The sequence below is a fragment of the Engraulis encrasicolus genome, chromosome 24 (genome assembly GCF_034702125.1).
Source record: "Engraulis encrasicolus isolate BLACKSEA-1 chromosome 24, IST_EnEncr_1.0, whole genome shotgun sequence".
NCBI classification, from domain to species: domain Eukaryota; kingdom Metazoa; phylum Chordata; class Actinopteri; order Clupeiformes; family Engraulidae; genus Engraulis; species Engraulis encrasicolus.
Genome location: NC_085880.1, coordinates 11,012,270 through 11,027,433, shown reverse-complemented (window position 1 = coordinate 11,027,433; position 15,164 = coordinate 11,012,270). Strand labels below are relative to the sequence as shown.

General features: G+C 41.1%; 1 protein-coding gene across 1 annotated transcript; it reads left to right on the top strand.

The window, feature by feature from the left end:
* The first annotated feature begins 1,125 nt into the window (after positions 1-1,125).
* dync2li1 (dynein, cytoplasmic 2, light intermediate chain 1) lies at positions 1,126-15,129 on the top strand. Its single transcript, XM_063191334.1, has 13 exons — positions 1,126-1,225; positions 1,424-1,556; positions 1,680-1,714; positions 5,211-5,280; positions 5,440-5,528; positions 6,801-6,996; positions 7,272-7,340; positions 7,848-7,925; positions 8,462-8,541; positions 9,584-9,654; positions 10,140-10,237; positions 12,028-12,120; positions 14,309-15,129. Exons 1-13 carry the CDS (start codon positions 1,212-1,214, stop codon positions 14,369-14,371), a joined length of 1,089 nt encoding a protein of 362 aa, XP_063047404.1. The 5' UTR covers positions 1,126-1,211; the 3' UTR covers positions 14,372-15,129.
* Positions 15,130-15,164: the final 35 nt, after the last annotated feature.

Sequence of the window (15,164 nt, the reverse complement as noted above, 5' to 3'; positions counted from 1 at the left end):
AAACAAAATCTGTGACTGTCTCTCTATTTCCACAAAACAGGATGAGGGATGGTGATGAGGGCTGATGTCCCATCGTTTCATGCCCCTGTTAAAAGTAAAGCCTCAGCTGTGTTGATAATACATGTAGGCTATACAGAGCCTGACAGTGGTAACTCTGCCCTGATCTAACTGAGTTATTTATTTTATTTTATGATAGAATACGTACACAAACTGGACTCCTTTTCTGATGATAAATGTGTATTCTTGTGGCAGCCCCCCTAGGTCTGGGTACCGAATTTCTGGGTCCGGTTCTGGAACCGACTGAAATGCTTCGATGGTACTTGGTATCGAAACATTAACAGTTTTCCGGTGCCTTATTTCGATACTGCTGAACTAATATAGCTAAACTAACTAGGCCTTCTACTGAAATAAGAACATTCCTAAAAATCTGTCAGCCAAAGGGACTATCAGGTAAGAAAAGATGTGCACTTTTCACAAAAGGGTGAGAATTCTGTGCCCTGGGGGCTCTGAGGTAGCCTGGCTCCGCCCTACTGGTGATGCAACGCCTTCGGCTCAGCTACACACAGCAAATTGTTGTTCACATTAGTAGTTAGGCTATGCATTCTTATAGCCTACTTAGCCTACTTAATATGGTCGTCTGTGGATACAGCAGCTCCTGAAGTGGCTGAGGATGTGAGAGTGAGGCAGGCAGCAGAGTGTGAGATAAATAGCCTCTGTACTTGACAGTGACCTCACATTTATATTAAATTATTCATTTTTAAGTTTTAATGACTTAGCTCAATTGAAACAACTCGTGTCCATTTATGTGAACAGTGGGGAGCAACCAATGGGAGCAACAGACTCACAACAAATTTATAATGAAGAAAATATGTCTAAATTGACTGAACACCTGCTGAAAACCCTTCCCAGAGAAGCGTAATCAGATCATTCCTGTATTAAGTAGTAGCCTAATTCAAAACGAATAGTCTGACCCACTGACGTTGTAAGTGGTGTAACCTGGATGTCGGGCTACGATGGGGCATGTACATAGACATCATATGGGCATGTAGGCCTAGGCTACAAACTTCATGTCCCACAAGCACCTGCGCTGTGACGTCATATCCCTGCGCTGTTTCCCATCGCAACGGAAAGCATCTCCCAGGATTGTGAAAGAAAGTGCTGGCGAGGAGTGTAAACATCGCCGAACAAAACAAGCCTCGTATGTTAGACGAATGCCTAAGATAAGGTAAGTTACCTTCGCGACGATATGTAATTTTCATACGTTAGTGAACCGATGCATACTATTCTAACACTAGTGTAGAAAAGCTATGGCAAGGCAACATAATATCAGCATACTATCAGAACTAGCTACAATGTTATAACTGGTGGCTTCTGTATGTCCCTCACTGAAATGCCATTACACTTGTCCAATATGCCAATACAGCACCGATACGATATGGGACTTGGCAGCGTTGGAGGTTCAAAGCAAAGAAAGCGGTGGTGGCGATGAGGACATCGAACAACATGAGCAGTCATTGCACGAGAGAACCGTCATCTTTCTTGGAAGCAAGTCAGGGGTACATCTTCACTGGCCTTATCTCTCTGACTGCGATAGCGAACAATTACGACCCCTTTTAATGTCTGTTTTAAAATGGGAGCTTAGTCTGTGCAATAAACTACCTTTCCATTTGTATTTCCAGGGTAAAACAACTATACTGCTCCGATGCCTTGACAGGTAAGCTTAAAGTGCATATCGCAGGTTAACCACTACTTTGGATCAATGTGTACACACTGTATTCAATAAATGATCCACATATATAAGTCCCTCCAAAAACGATGTTAAACAACGATTTTTGTTGTTTGTTGTGGCAAATGTGGGTTTAACCGTAACCTGGCGACTACGTCAGGCGAGGCCATGGGTGAACGTTCTAATTTTATTTGCCTGGCATTTTACATAGGCGAGGTGACGATCAAATGATATAACGGCCGTGGCCTGCAGGCCTATAATAGAAATCGCAACTACCGGTAAACGTGCGGCTTTTCTCATGCAGGGCACTGTAACAACTTCCAAATGATTTAGTAACTTTTGGCCAACTAGTTTTAGTAGAAAAGCTATTCATGCAGGGTTGCAAATTCTGCTTGAACCTAGGCCTATATGCTAGACTATGCGACATGGGCTTCTTTTTTTGACTAGTCCCTTCATATTTTTGGGCTTGCTTTTAATCATTTTTAATTAACTGCCAATATCGTGTCAGCTAAATGCAATAGGCTACCTAAATTACAAACAGCACAAACGCGTCTCTTGAAATGATCTGCGTAGCCTAAAATGTGGTGCTATTCGCCCGACTGGAGAGTGACTGTCCATGGTGCTGAAATCGCGTCAAACTTTTCCTAGGTGCAAAACATAGGCTAAGTATACCACCCGAGTCATGTCGCTGTTGTAAAAAATCACATGGCCTATTTTCAATAGAATTACATGCAACTTCAATAATGGTCACCCACATGCGTGTGACAAATCAATAGCATAGGTAACCCACGCGGCGGCGGGACTATTTCGGTTAACCTATATTCCTTGGAAAAAAAAAAGTCTGAGTGTCACAAGAAAAACTGCACTGTCCGTAATTATAGGCCTACCAAACGAAAGTATCCATATAGAAGAAATCAAGTCTTCAGTTTCAATAATCCACGTTGTGTGGCGCAAATGTAGCGCCTTCCAAGTCTCTCGCGGCCAAAAGTGACTAAGCTCACCTCTGATGATATAGCCTACTTATCTTCCAGGTTACTCACGGCACTGAGACGATGCAGGATAATCCATGGAAAGTCTTCAAGTAATCCAAACAGAGCGGTTCAAGCAAGACAGTAAAACAACAATAGTCGCCAGATCAAATAGCCTATATAAACATAAATACCAAAACTAGCCAATAGGCCTATGTAGAATTGGTATGACGTTTGATAAAAGCATCTCATTCAGATGGCCAGGGAGAGAGGCAAACAATCTTTCAACAGCGTTGGCTGGAGCCTTCGAGTAGAGCCTTTTGGTTGTATCTTTTCAGTCTCTATTTTCCTACGCGCGTAGGATCCACGTTTTTAGATGCGTCCCAGCATCTCTATAAGAGGGTAGGCTATGTCTGTCCGTCCGTCTGAAACGCGTTCTTCAAATTGTTCCCTTCTGTGTCCACAAGGTGGGAGAGTTGACTATTTCGCCCGGAGCACGCAGCTGATTGCAATGAGACAAGTGCAGCGCGAGTACAATGCAAGTGCTGGTACATTGAATAAGAAGCCATGATAACGCGCCAGTTGCCCTAGCCAGGACAACTGAGGGGGCATTCAATTTTCGGCATTATTTTGCGTTTGGGCCGTGGGAGGCAACTTCGTTTCGTTTTCACCAACACCACTGTGAAGTGTGTGTCACTATGTTCAGGGTCTTTACCCCCATATGAGACTTCGGCCGGGGATGTCAAACGGGGGGCGCGTCATCATGTTGTGTATGATAGTGTGTCACGTTGTGCAGCTCAACTATGTGGTTTGTCAGAAACTCGCGGCAATGACAATGAAACGTGGTGCTCGAAACAAGTAGACAAATGCGCCATTTGACATACGGTATACTGATGTTCTCGGACGTATTGCAAGGGAGGTTCATTCGTTTTCTGCTGACGGCCGTGTGGACCGCACAGGTGCTTTCCGCTGTGCCCAGACATATTGCTTTGCAGTCGTTTGAATTTGGTAATCTCTGGCACTCTTACAATGCAACCAACTGCTTTGCACCTTGCCGTTAAAAAGCTTGGAGCGAATGATTCACCCAAACGGTTTTATTTATTTATCATTTGTCGCTGTTTACATTCTTTCCCACTTGGACATGATGCTGAAATGGCATGATAGACCTACTAAAGGTTGATACTAACAATGTCTGGTAATTTGTAGTGTAGGCCTACTTGAAATTTGAAATCACATGGTAGGCCTACTTCTCCATATTCAAGCTTTCGAGACTCGCACTTTGAGGCAAGTGCAATCGTAACCCCCACACACATTTTTTTTTTTTTTTTTTTTTTTTTGCATAGTTTGAACACTGGTAGGCTATTTTACTGCCTCACGGTCACATGGCACCCTGTAGCGGTCATGATATAATATTGCCAATGATATTTATTTCATACCCGTACGGCATAATTCAATCACACACCGTACAGAATACAGGGCTACCGCTACTGCGGGCTACTGAATGGCCTCGCCTGACGTCACACAATAGATTAGAATTCTTTGAACATGTTACTGAAAATACACACTTTTCCTCATTATATTTCATTTTCTGATGCCCTGTTGCATGAAAAAAATGATGGATAATTGTTGAAGTGGTAGAACTATCAAGGGAAGTCCATTATTTTGAATAAAAATTAACCTGAGATATACACTTTAAGCGGTCTACAGCAGCACACGTAGACTAGCCTACTAGCTGTGGCCTTATTGAAACGACTGGCTGGTTCAAAGTATTGCATTCTAACCTTGAACTAGTGATTGTATGCCTTAAATCCAGGGATGGGTAACATATCATGATAAGAAGGGCCAACAATTTGCACCACCACTATCAGAGTGCCACACGATGGCATATCATATGGCATATCAAATGAGACCGTGTGTGTGTCATCCTTTCTCTTTTTTGAATTGAGCTTCGTAGTTGGAAAACTGCTCCCCACTCATTGCATTCGGCTTGAATAGCAACGGCAGCAAATGGATCTGGCTGTAACATGCAGAGTTCAAGACAACTGGCTGCTCACTGACTACTGATATTGTTTGCAATGTTTGCAAAGTGCTCTCCATCTACCACCAGTATTATTACATCAGATTGATTTAGTAGCGGATAGTAACGGATTGATTTCAGTAGCTTTGTGAAAGTTGCATAACTTTACTTATGAAGCAACTCAAGCAATACAATTGTACCACTTCACACAGCAAAAGTAGGCCTACTTCTAAATCTTACTTTGTTAACTTCTTTGTCTTGCTTTGCTGCAAACCTTTAGCGCCTTCATTTGTAACCATTATTACTCAAGATTCTGATTGAAAGTCATCCCACTTCGTAAACATTGTTTAAACACTACATATCAGCAGAGCTGAAAACAAAATGGAGGAAAATAATTAATTAAGTAAATTGTTGCTTTTGTAAATTTTGAGTGCTGCAACCCCTGCACCGCCACTTCCCGTGCCCCCAAAGCTTACCATCTTATTACCTTGATCCACAGAGATGAACAGCCCAAGCCTACTCTTGCTTTAGAATACACATTTGGGAGGAGAGCTCGGGGACACAATACGGTAATGTAGACAACATTTTAGGCTTTCATATACACTCCCTTTCGTTAGGTCTGTCTGCAAGTGCCAGTAGACTTGCATTGAATTGTGTGTGTGTGTGTGTGTGTGTGTGTGCGTGTGTGTGTGTGTGTGTGTGCGTGTGTGTGTCTGTGTTCATATCAGCCCAAAGACATTGCACATCTGTGGGAGCTTGGAGGAGGAACATCGCTCTCAGACCTCGCTCCTATCCCTATCAATGCACAAAATATCAGGTTTGTACTGCCTATCTTTACACTATTCACACAGTCTGTCGCATACAGTGCTGTATATTTGTGAATGAAAAGGAGACACTACATTGAGTTGCCGCTGTTATTCAGAAAAACTCTCAGTCAATTAAGAACTAGTATGTTCTTTGCCCATTCTGTATGAAAAAGTGCATCTGTAGGCCTCACTGTAATAGATGCAATAGCTCCATTACATCTGAGAGGATTCTTATTGATCCAGGTTGTGCTAGTCAAAAGAGTTCACATTTTGTGGCAGCGGTTGGATTTTAGTGAAAAATAAATATTTGCCTGATGAAGACCTGAAGGTCGAAACGTTGCGCTCTTTAAAATAAATGTATTTCTTTTTCACTGGATTTACTCTCATTGTCCTACACCTGGCCCATTGGGTGGGATGTGCACGCATCTACTCCTCTGAACTTGAAGGGGTTGGATTTTAACCAGTAGAGGGCACTGGTCTCCCAGATTTTATGCGATCAGCTTCCTCATCACCCCCCTCCCTCTGTTTGTGTCCAGATTTGTATAAAGTAGAAGCAGAAGTAATCTTGCATATGTAATTACAACACTAGTGGTATGATATTACATGGTTTCAACTTACACCTGGTTGTAATTACACCTGTAACGCTGCATGCACACCAACGGCGCGGACATCCACAGTACGTCCACAGAACATGTCCGTTATCAGTCCGAAACTGTTAGAATACATGAAAACAAATCATGCCTTGCACACAGGAACGCGGTGTAAGTGCGGCGCATGTCCGTCCCGACGCGTTGCTCCTTGAAAATAGAACTCGAGTCTATTTTCCTGCGCGAACGTCAGCGTTCAATGCACGGCTCCCATTGAAAATGAATGGCTGCTGCCCGCGGATAGAACGTGGACGTCGTCTGTGCAGTGTGAAAGGCAGCCCGCGAACCTGTCGGACTCGCACTGCTCACAGAGACGTGAACGAAACGTGCCGTCCCTGTGTGCATGTACCGTAAGAGTACTACTACTTCTATTTCATTACTTCACTACTACTTTTGCACTTTATATGTCTGTATGGGTATTGTATAGGTACTCTAGGTGAAATGTGTGTATACTGTCTATGTCTAATTGTCTATGTCCACAACTAGAGTCTAGAGTCTATGTCTGTCTGCATGGGAAAGTAAGAAACGTAATTTAAATTCTTTGTATGACCAGCGCATGTAAAGAAATTGACAATAAAACCGACTACTACTTCTACTTTATACAAGTCTGCATGTGTCTATGCATCTGTCTGCCAGGGGTTTCTCTGTGGTGCTGGTGCTGGACCTGTCTCAGCCCAATGCCCTGTGGGCCACCCAGGACAAGCTGCTGCAGGCGGCCAGAGCCCAGGTGGAGAAGCTCTGCTCCGGCCCTCAGAGAGGTGGGGACTCCCGCACGGTCAAGCAGAAGCACGTGCCCATCAAGACACCCCACGTCCTACCCAAAGACTATCCTGTGAGTTGCTCCGTTGATTCGGTTGACTGAAGTTGTATAATAATAATGTTGTTGTTGTTGTTGTTGTTTGTGAGCATTGTGCATCTCTTTTTGGCTCTTGGACATGATTTACATTATCAAAAACTTCATCTTGTTTCGGTCATGAAATTAAGTTTATAATTTTACAAATGCAGTGTGAAGAGCAACTGTTTCCTGATGTATTTACGCCACAATATCCAATTGAATGGGCATTGCATTATAAACCCTGCTGCTGCTGACTGCGTCTCCTTCTCCAGGATAGAGAGCTCATCAGCCCCTTCCCTGTCCCCCTGCTTCTCATCGGCAGCAAGTTTGACATCTTCCAGGTACCCAGCCATCTGCAGACTGCTTTCTGTTTTTAATATATGTCAAAAGGCTTTTGAGCCTTTATTTTTGAGATAGGACAGTGGGGGAGAGACAGGAGAGACGGGAAGCAAGTAGGGAGAGAGAGACGGGGTAGGGTCTGCAAATTACCCGGGCCGGAATCGAACCCAGGTCGCCGGCGTAGTAATCGAGTGCCCAGCCATTAGAGCCACGGCTGGGCCTGCAGAATGCTCTCTGTAGTTTAGTCATATAATCATACATTTGCCCAATAAAAGCTGTCAATACATTTAACAAATATGTTGTTCTATGTATTACAATAAATACGTAATCAACTTCCACTCGCGCATACTGTATATTATCCGCCCCTTGCAAACAGTGTAATATTTTACATTTTTTTGTCAATATCTATTAAATTGTATAATATGTAGGAACTGAATAATGGGACGTATCTTGCCCACTGTGTATTTCAATTGGCTCCATGTTCACTTGTGTTGTTGTGGTCTTTGAAGGACTTTGACTCGGAGAAGAGGAAGGTGATCTGTAAGACCCTGCGCTTCTTGGCCCACTACTATGGAGCATCGCTTGTCGTAAGAACTACATATCCCTAACACACTGCGCATTAAACCCAATTTGTTGGTCTTTTAAGATGGCAATATACATATAAGACGGTAATATAGTATATACATACACACATTTGTACCACCAGCTTTTAGTTTCCTCTACAAGCGTTAGTTACATGTACATTAAATTGCAATCATTTGCATATGCAAAACCTTTTTAGTGGGTATTTACTATGTTCATACCGGTATGTATTTTCTGTGTTACACATTGTGCCTTTTTTTTTTACTCTGAATTCAAATTGCCCCTAGGTGGCAGTAAAGTTATTCCAGTTCACTCCAACATGTCTGTGAAAAGAATCATTCCTTCATTCGTTCTAACTATATTTGATCAGTATAATATAGAATAATATGTAATAGAAATAATATAACGATATAATATACAACAATATATTGGACCAGTTCAGTAGACTCCACCTGGCCATCTCAGGCCATCTCTTGGAGTTAGAAAAGAAGGACAATATTTTTTCATTTTAATGTTTTGCTCCTTTGCTGTTCATTTTCAGTGTACAAGCAGTAAGTCGGAGGCGACCATCTCTAAAACAAAGAACTTTGTCAGCCACCTTGCGTTTGGAACAGACAAAGGGTATGTCTGCACCATAGTATTTTAGTTTTGAATCAGGCAGTATTTCTTCATTACTGGGATCAAACATTTTCAAATGTTTCTGCTTAGTTTAGATTAGATTAGATTAGATTACTTTATTGGTACCCAAGGGTAGATTTGATTTGCAGTAAAGTGAGCTTCGCTCATACAAAACATTCAGGACATAGGACACACATAACATACAAGCAACCCACAATGAACATATGGATAATACCAAAAGTGACCTAGTGCATCCTATCAAAGAGACATGGTGTCACCTAAAGTGACAGGGGTACTAAATAAGAATAGATTGTTAAATATATGATAAAAAGGATAGAATACATGATAAGAAGTAACAAGCTTGATAAATACCTAGTAAAATAAGACTCTTGTCTAAGGAATTAAAAACAGTAGAAACAGTGAAAAAAACAGTTCAAGCAATAAATAACATGATCAGATAGGCCTGTGTTTGGACGCTATATTATTAATTTCTCTAATTGCAGAGGGGACAAAGCTTCCTCTGAAACGCTTTGTTCGGCAGGCAGGCAGGCTATATCTGTGGCCAGAGGGCAGAAGCTGGAACTCTTTATATAGTGGATGGGAGCCATCTTGTAAGATGGACTCAGCTATCCTCTGCAGCTGTCTATTGTAGAGGGCCTCAGGGTTAAGTTGTGGCTCTCCAATAAGCCTGCTGGACCATTTAACTATTTGGTTAAGGGAATTTCTATTTTTCAAGGACAAATTGTTAAACCAACACACCAGGCAGAAAGATAAAATGGATTCAATAAAAGTTAGTTTGCTAATGTCATGGCGGCATCTCTGAGCATGACTGTTAATTATATTACTGTTTTAAGATCTAACATGAAGTAGTGTCTGTGTGGCAGGAAATTACATTTCTGTTCATTGGTAACCCTGTGATTTTATTTTATCTTTGTGTTAAGATGTTAGCCACAATTGGCTGCTTGTGAGTGTTGCATCGTTGCTTGTGATTAATTGATTAATTGATTAATGAATTAATTGTTTGATTTATCGATTGTGTGAATAGGAAGTCCATGTCGGTTGACCCCAGCAAGCCTCTGGTCGTCCCTGCTGGTGCGGACTCCTTAAGCCAGATAGGTGAGTGATAGATGATAAATGATAGATGATAGATGAGCTCCCTTTATCTCCTTACCTTTGCTCCCGTGGCTGGTTCACTACCGTCAAGGTCAAGGTTGGAGTCCAGGTCATGTGTCGTGTTGGTGCACACCATTTACTGTATGTACAGTAGGTGGACCGTGTACAGTACTGACAGTAGTTACAATATTATCCAACCAACATTTATTTGATGTATTTGAAATAATTCATTTTCTGTATTTATGTATGCATATTTTGGGTTTTCTTACACATATTCATCAATATGTCATGTCTGACAGTCTCAAAATAGTTATCCAGCCACCATCTATTTTGTGTGTTTGAAACAATTAATTTTGTGTATTTGTGTGTTTTTTTTTTTCTTGCACAAATTCATTAATATGTTATGTCACCCAGTGATACAAGTGAGGGCGGTTATAAACAGACTTTTTTGTGGCTTTTCTGTGACTGTGTCTTCAATGTGTTTACAGGGTCTCCCCCCACCACAGACATAGACATCGGAAGCCTGCATGCCAAGAATCCACTAGATCTCTGGAAGAAAGTGTTTGAAAGGGTCTTCCCTCCAGAGGTACACAGTGCACACACACACATACACTCACTCACTCACTCCTTCACACACACACACACACACACACACACACACACACACACACACACACACACACACACACACACACACACACACACACACACACACACACAATGCCATCTGGTAACGCTTTATAGTCACTAGTAAGCAGGTAGTAATACCCTTACAAGCAGGGCTTTGAACCGTTATTTTTTTCCAAACGTTCCGTTTCGAACAGAAACGGAATTTTTAACGTTTCCGGTTATGAGTTCCACCAATAAATTGACGTTCCCGAAGCGGTTAGAACAAAAAAATATTGTTCCCGGAACGGTTAATTTCGTTCCTGTCAGCTGATTACTCCCCATAGGCCTAACTGATGTTAATTAACCAAGAAAGACGGAAGTGCAAATGAGTCGGCCTACATTCCAAACTGTTTATTCAAGCGGATGAAAAGAATATCCTCCAGAATTTTGTCATTCAGGGACAACCTAAGCGGAGAAGCGGAGAATAAACCTCAATGATGAAAACTCAATGACTCAATGACTTGGGTCACGGGGAGCACTATGATGGACATTGTGAGTTTGTGCATATTTGAAGCGGCCATGGATGCCCAATAACGTAGAACATTCTCGGTGCGCTTTACACACGCTTCTCTGCAATGTCTCACAATGATGCAATGGAAACTCTGCCCTTTTGTATGACAGTGGTTTCTCTTATTTAAGATGTGGAGTGGAGACTTTGTAATTCACAGCTCTCTCTCCATTCAGTCAGAGAATGTCTGATGTCACACAGGACGAGAACCTCAGCCGTCATGGTAACGTGCACAGGAAAATAATTACTTTTTTTTTTTGTTTGAGGAACGGTCTATTAACCGGTATTAACCGGTTACCATTATTTTTAAATAAGTGTTCCTGTTCCAGAACATAAAAAATAATAACGTTTCCGGTTTCGTTTCTGTTCCCTGTAAAATACAAAAAGTTCCCGGTTTTCGTTTTCGTTCCTTGAACCGGTTCAAAGCCCTGCTTACAAGTGCCCAATAACATGCTTATTAACTTTGTTAACATGCTTATTAACGTTGTTAACATCTGATAAGTAACTTTATTTGAGTAAAAGCATGAAAATCGGAACATATGGCAGCCATCTTGAAAATTTAGTTTTTTTTTCGCGACGCCTCCATATCTAGTATTAGTCAGCATATCAAGATGGATATGTGTACCGATTTAAATAATAAGACTAAAAAAATAAACCACTATAAACATATAATAAGCAGCTTATAAGATGTTAACAGTTAATAAGTTAATTTAATAAGTCAAGTTAATAAGCATGTTATTGGGCACTTGTAAGGGTATTACTACCTGCTTACTAGTGACTATAAACGCTTATTAGAAGAACCTTATTATAAAGCGTTACCTGCCATCCGCCTAGAATAACACACATACACTCTTCACTCATCCTTGTATGAGTATTTAGTTGGCTGCAGAGACATACTGTCGTACTGTAGTATATTCCTAAGCACAGATACGCACATGCTGGTTGATGCACACTCACACACACACACACACACACACACACACACACACACACACACACACACACACACACACACACACACACACACACACACAGAGATACAAATGTCTGGGAGTGCACATACATTTACTTACACACACACTCTCACTCTCTCTCTCTCTCTCTCTCTCTCTCTCTCTCTCTCTCTCTCTCTCTCTCACGCACACACACACACACACACACACCTAACTCATTGGCATGTTGTGTGTTTGGCATTGTAGAGTACTGCAGAGCGTAAGCAGCTGAAGGATCCGGCCAAAGACCCGCAGTACAGCGAACCCCTCATCGACTCCATGCGCGCCCAGAAGGACCAGGTCTCTCTCTCTCTCTTCTTTTGCCACTTTCACATACCCCTCATACAAGAACAATATACGATTTATAGGATTATATTTTTGTACATTATCACACATGTGATTTAGATAGATCGCCTTTATAGATAGATAGCCTCTCCTGATCAGAGGTGTCAAATGTACAGATAAAAGTCGATTCATGGTGTAAGTACAACACTAGCACATGATATTACATAGTTGTTACACCAGTTGTTACACCACCTACTGTGGTATATATAATGTTGTTTCTGAAAAAAACAAACTAAAAAACCAAACAAACAATGGTCTCAAATTTGATCCAGCCTGCTCAGAATCAGCTGTTTCTACAGGTAAGACAGGTACAGTCTACAACAGCTGTAGACCAGTTACTTGGTGAGGTCATATGTGTTGGAAGAAAACTCCAGTCTGTTTTTTCACATCTACTTTTAACTTCTGACACCTCTGCTCCTGATTATTCAGGAATTCCTGATATTGCGATATTCCTTGAAAATGCCTGAACAAAACATATACACTGTCACCATAGAGAATTGTCAAAACAAACAAATGTGTGTCACAAATTTCCTCATGTAGACGTTTACCAAATATGGCAAAAATGTAACATACTCATTTTGCACAGCTCATCTGTCCTCTGTCGTACGGGCATGCTAGCAGCAAATGCCCTGTAGTAACCTTTCTTAGTGTTGGCCTTATCGACCCTGACAACCAGACACGTTATCAATCTGCTTCCAAACACGGCTAACGAGCGGCAATAACCATACACTCATTACAGCATCAGATAACAACCACAAGTGCCACCCGGCCACTTCACCCACCCTTCCCCTCCACCTGCCTACTAGCTTGTCGCTCTCCCCTCCTGCCTGCAAATGGCAGAGCATAACCATTCTGCCAATGGAATGTTGTGATAGTCGTTGCAAAGACGTTGCTATCATAGTACTACACTACCGCGACGTTGTTCATAGTCTTTAGTAATACTTTACAATGCCGTGATTGTCATATTCTGGTAGCAACACATTTTTCAACAGGGACCTTGTTTTATTATGAGTTTAAACTTCAGTAACCCGGCCAATCATATGATGCCTCCTCTCAGCCAATCACATTCTGGGTTGCTGACGTGGATGTGCTGGCAAGAGTGATTGTAAATACTGTGCTGTGACAAGGGTGCTCGTGCAGGTGACCCGCAGTAACCCCTGTCTGCCACTGTCACTGTCACTGCGTGCTGTGCTGTCACTGGCACTGTTGGCAGAGGTGGGTGGTGATGGTGAATGGGTGAGAGGCTGGCCGCCATATTGGCGTTGGCGTGTCTGCTCTGCTCTGCTCTGGTTGTGGAGTCTGTGATATGACGTGCTTTTTTAAAAGCCCTGACATAGCTGTTTTAAAGCCTTGATGAAGGCCATTGCAGACCGAACCATGTTGGCAATTTTAATGTGTTTTACAATGAACTAGCTCAGTTTAATTAAAAGCTTTTTAACAAAGAAGAAGAAGAGTGCCTTGGATATCTTCAAAACTTTGTTCCAAGTTACGTGTAACCAAAGAGCACCTTTGCACTACTGAAAAGAACACTGAAGCCCTCTGACCCACAACTTCTTTGTGATATGCTTAGTGTTGTCAGTGGTGATCAGAACTTGGGGGAATACTGTCAAAACAGCAGAGCTGCTGCTGCTGCTGTACTTGGAAACTCAGCAGTAGGCTGCCAGTATGTGTTGTGTATGTTACATTGTTTGGCTATGGGTTTGCCAACCAGGGCAGTATTCCAAGAAGCTGGTTCAGTAGTAAACCAGTTGAAGTTAACCTTGAGATTATCTAAAAGAAGATCTGGGAGTCCTCACTTTCTGAATGGCACCTGTTGTCTATTTCGCTGGTTTGCCACTTCCTGTAGGTTCACTTAGCCAGGTTTATCACTTAACCATGTTCTTGGAATACCCCACAGATGTAGATGTGGACCAAATTACTACTAGGGAGGTGGAGCTGGTTGATATTGCCTTTCTTTGACAAAGTTGTACTGTTAGACTCCTCAAATTAGCTGTGTTGTTTTTTTCAGTGTCAAATTTGTCTTGTCAGCACTAGGTAAATGTTAAATCATGCTTACGTTTTTAAGGGTTTTTTGTTGTGCTTCATGTAACAAAATCAAGGTGGATTTTAATGTGATTATTTTTCTTGTTGTACCTTCTCATAGGAGCTGGACCAGTACAAGAGGGATGCAGCAAAGTCATGGAAAGGCCTGGAGCTGGAATCTTAAAACTGTGTAATGATGTCATTATTATATTTTATTATATTATATTATATTATATTATATTATATTATATTACATTATATTACATTATATTACATTATATTATATTATATTATATTATATTATATTATATTATATTATTATTACATTTTATTATATTGTAAGGTATATGTATTATATACCTTTATATAACTTTATATGTCCATTATAATGGAGTTTAAAACAAATACAGTGTGCAACCTGTAAAGTAAAAGCTAATTCTGAAAGCAGGAGAGGGGAGAGCACTCTTCCTTCCTCCCTATTAGGTATCTGGGACACTTAAAGAGCTCTTTTCCAAAATGCAATAGATCTACTTTGAACAAATATTCAAAATGAAATGTTTTTTATTGTGTTTCTCAGTAAACATAGGTAAAAAACAGTGTTTTGATGTTTGACCCAGTTACAATTGCCCCCGCCCCAATGCTGCTAAAATAAGATTTTTTTTAAAAGGTTAGAGAAAACTAAGTATAAATGGATTTTTATTGCGTTTTGCAGTGAATAACACACAAGTATGTACATATCACTAGCAGCCTAAGCACAACCAGAGCAGATTACACCTAGATACAAATTCACACAACTATTACCTGGAGGAAAAAAAACAGATTCATTGTTGTATTGTGTTTTATATGGTTTATTAGTATTTGTGTAAAATATTGAATTCTTTTTTTTTTGTATTTTGTGTTTATGCACAATAAATTATATACAATAAATTACATTCATACTCACTGTGTTGTGTGCATTTTTGAACACAGCAAGTTAA

What these genes read in the sequence shown, in the direction of transcription:
- dync2li1 (XM_063191334.1), top strand. An exon ending in ATCAATGCACAAAATATCAG is followed by an intron (nt 5,529 to 6,800) that starts GTTTGTACTGCC and finishes TCTGTCTGCCAG; the next exon opens with GGGTTTCTCTGTGGTGCTGG. An exon ending in ACTATGGAGCATCGCTTGTC is followed by an intron (nt 7,926 to 8,461) that starts GTAAGAACTACA and finishes GTTCATTTTCAG; the next exon opens with TGTACAAGCAGTAAGTCGGA.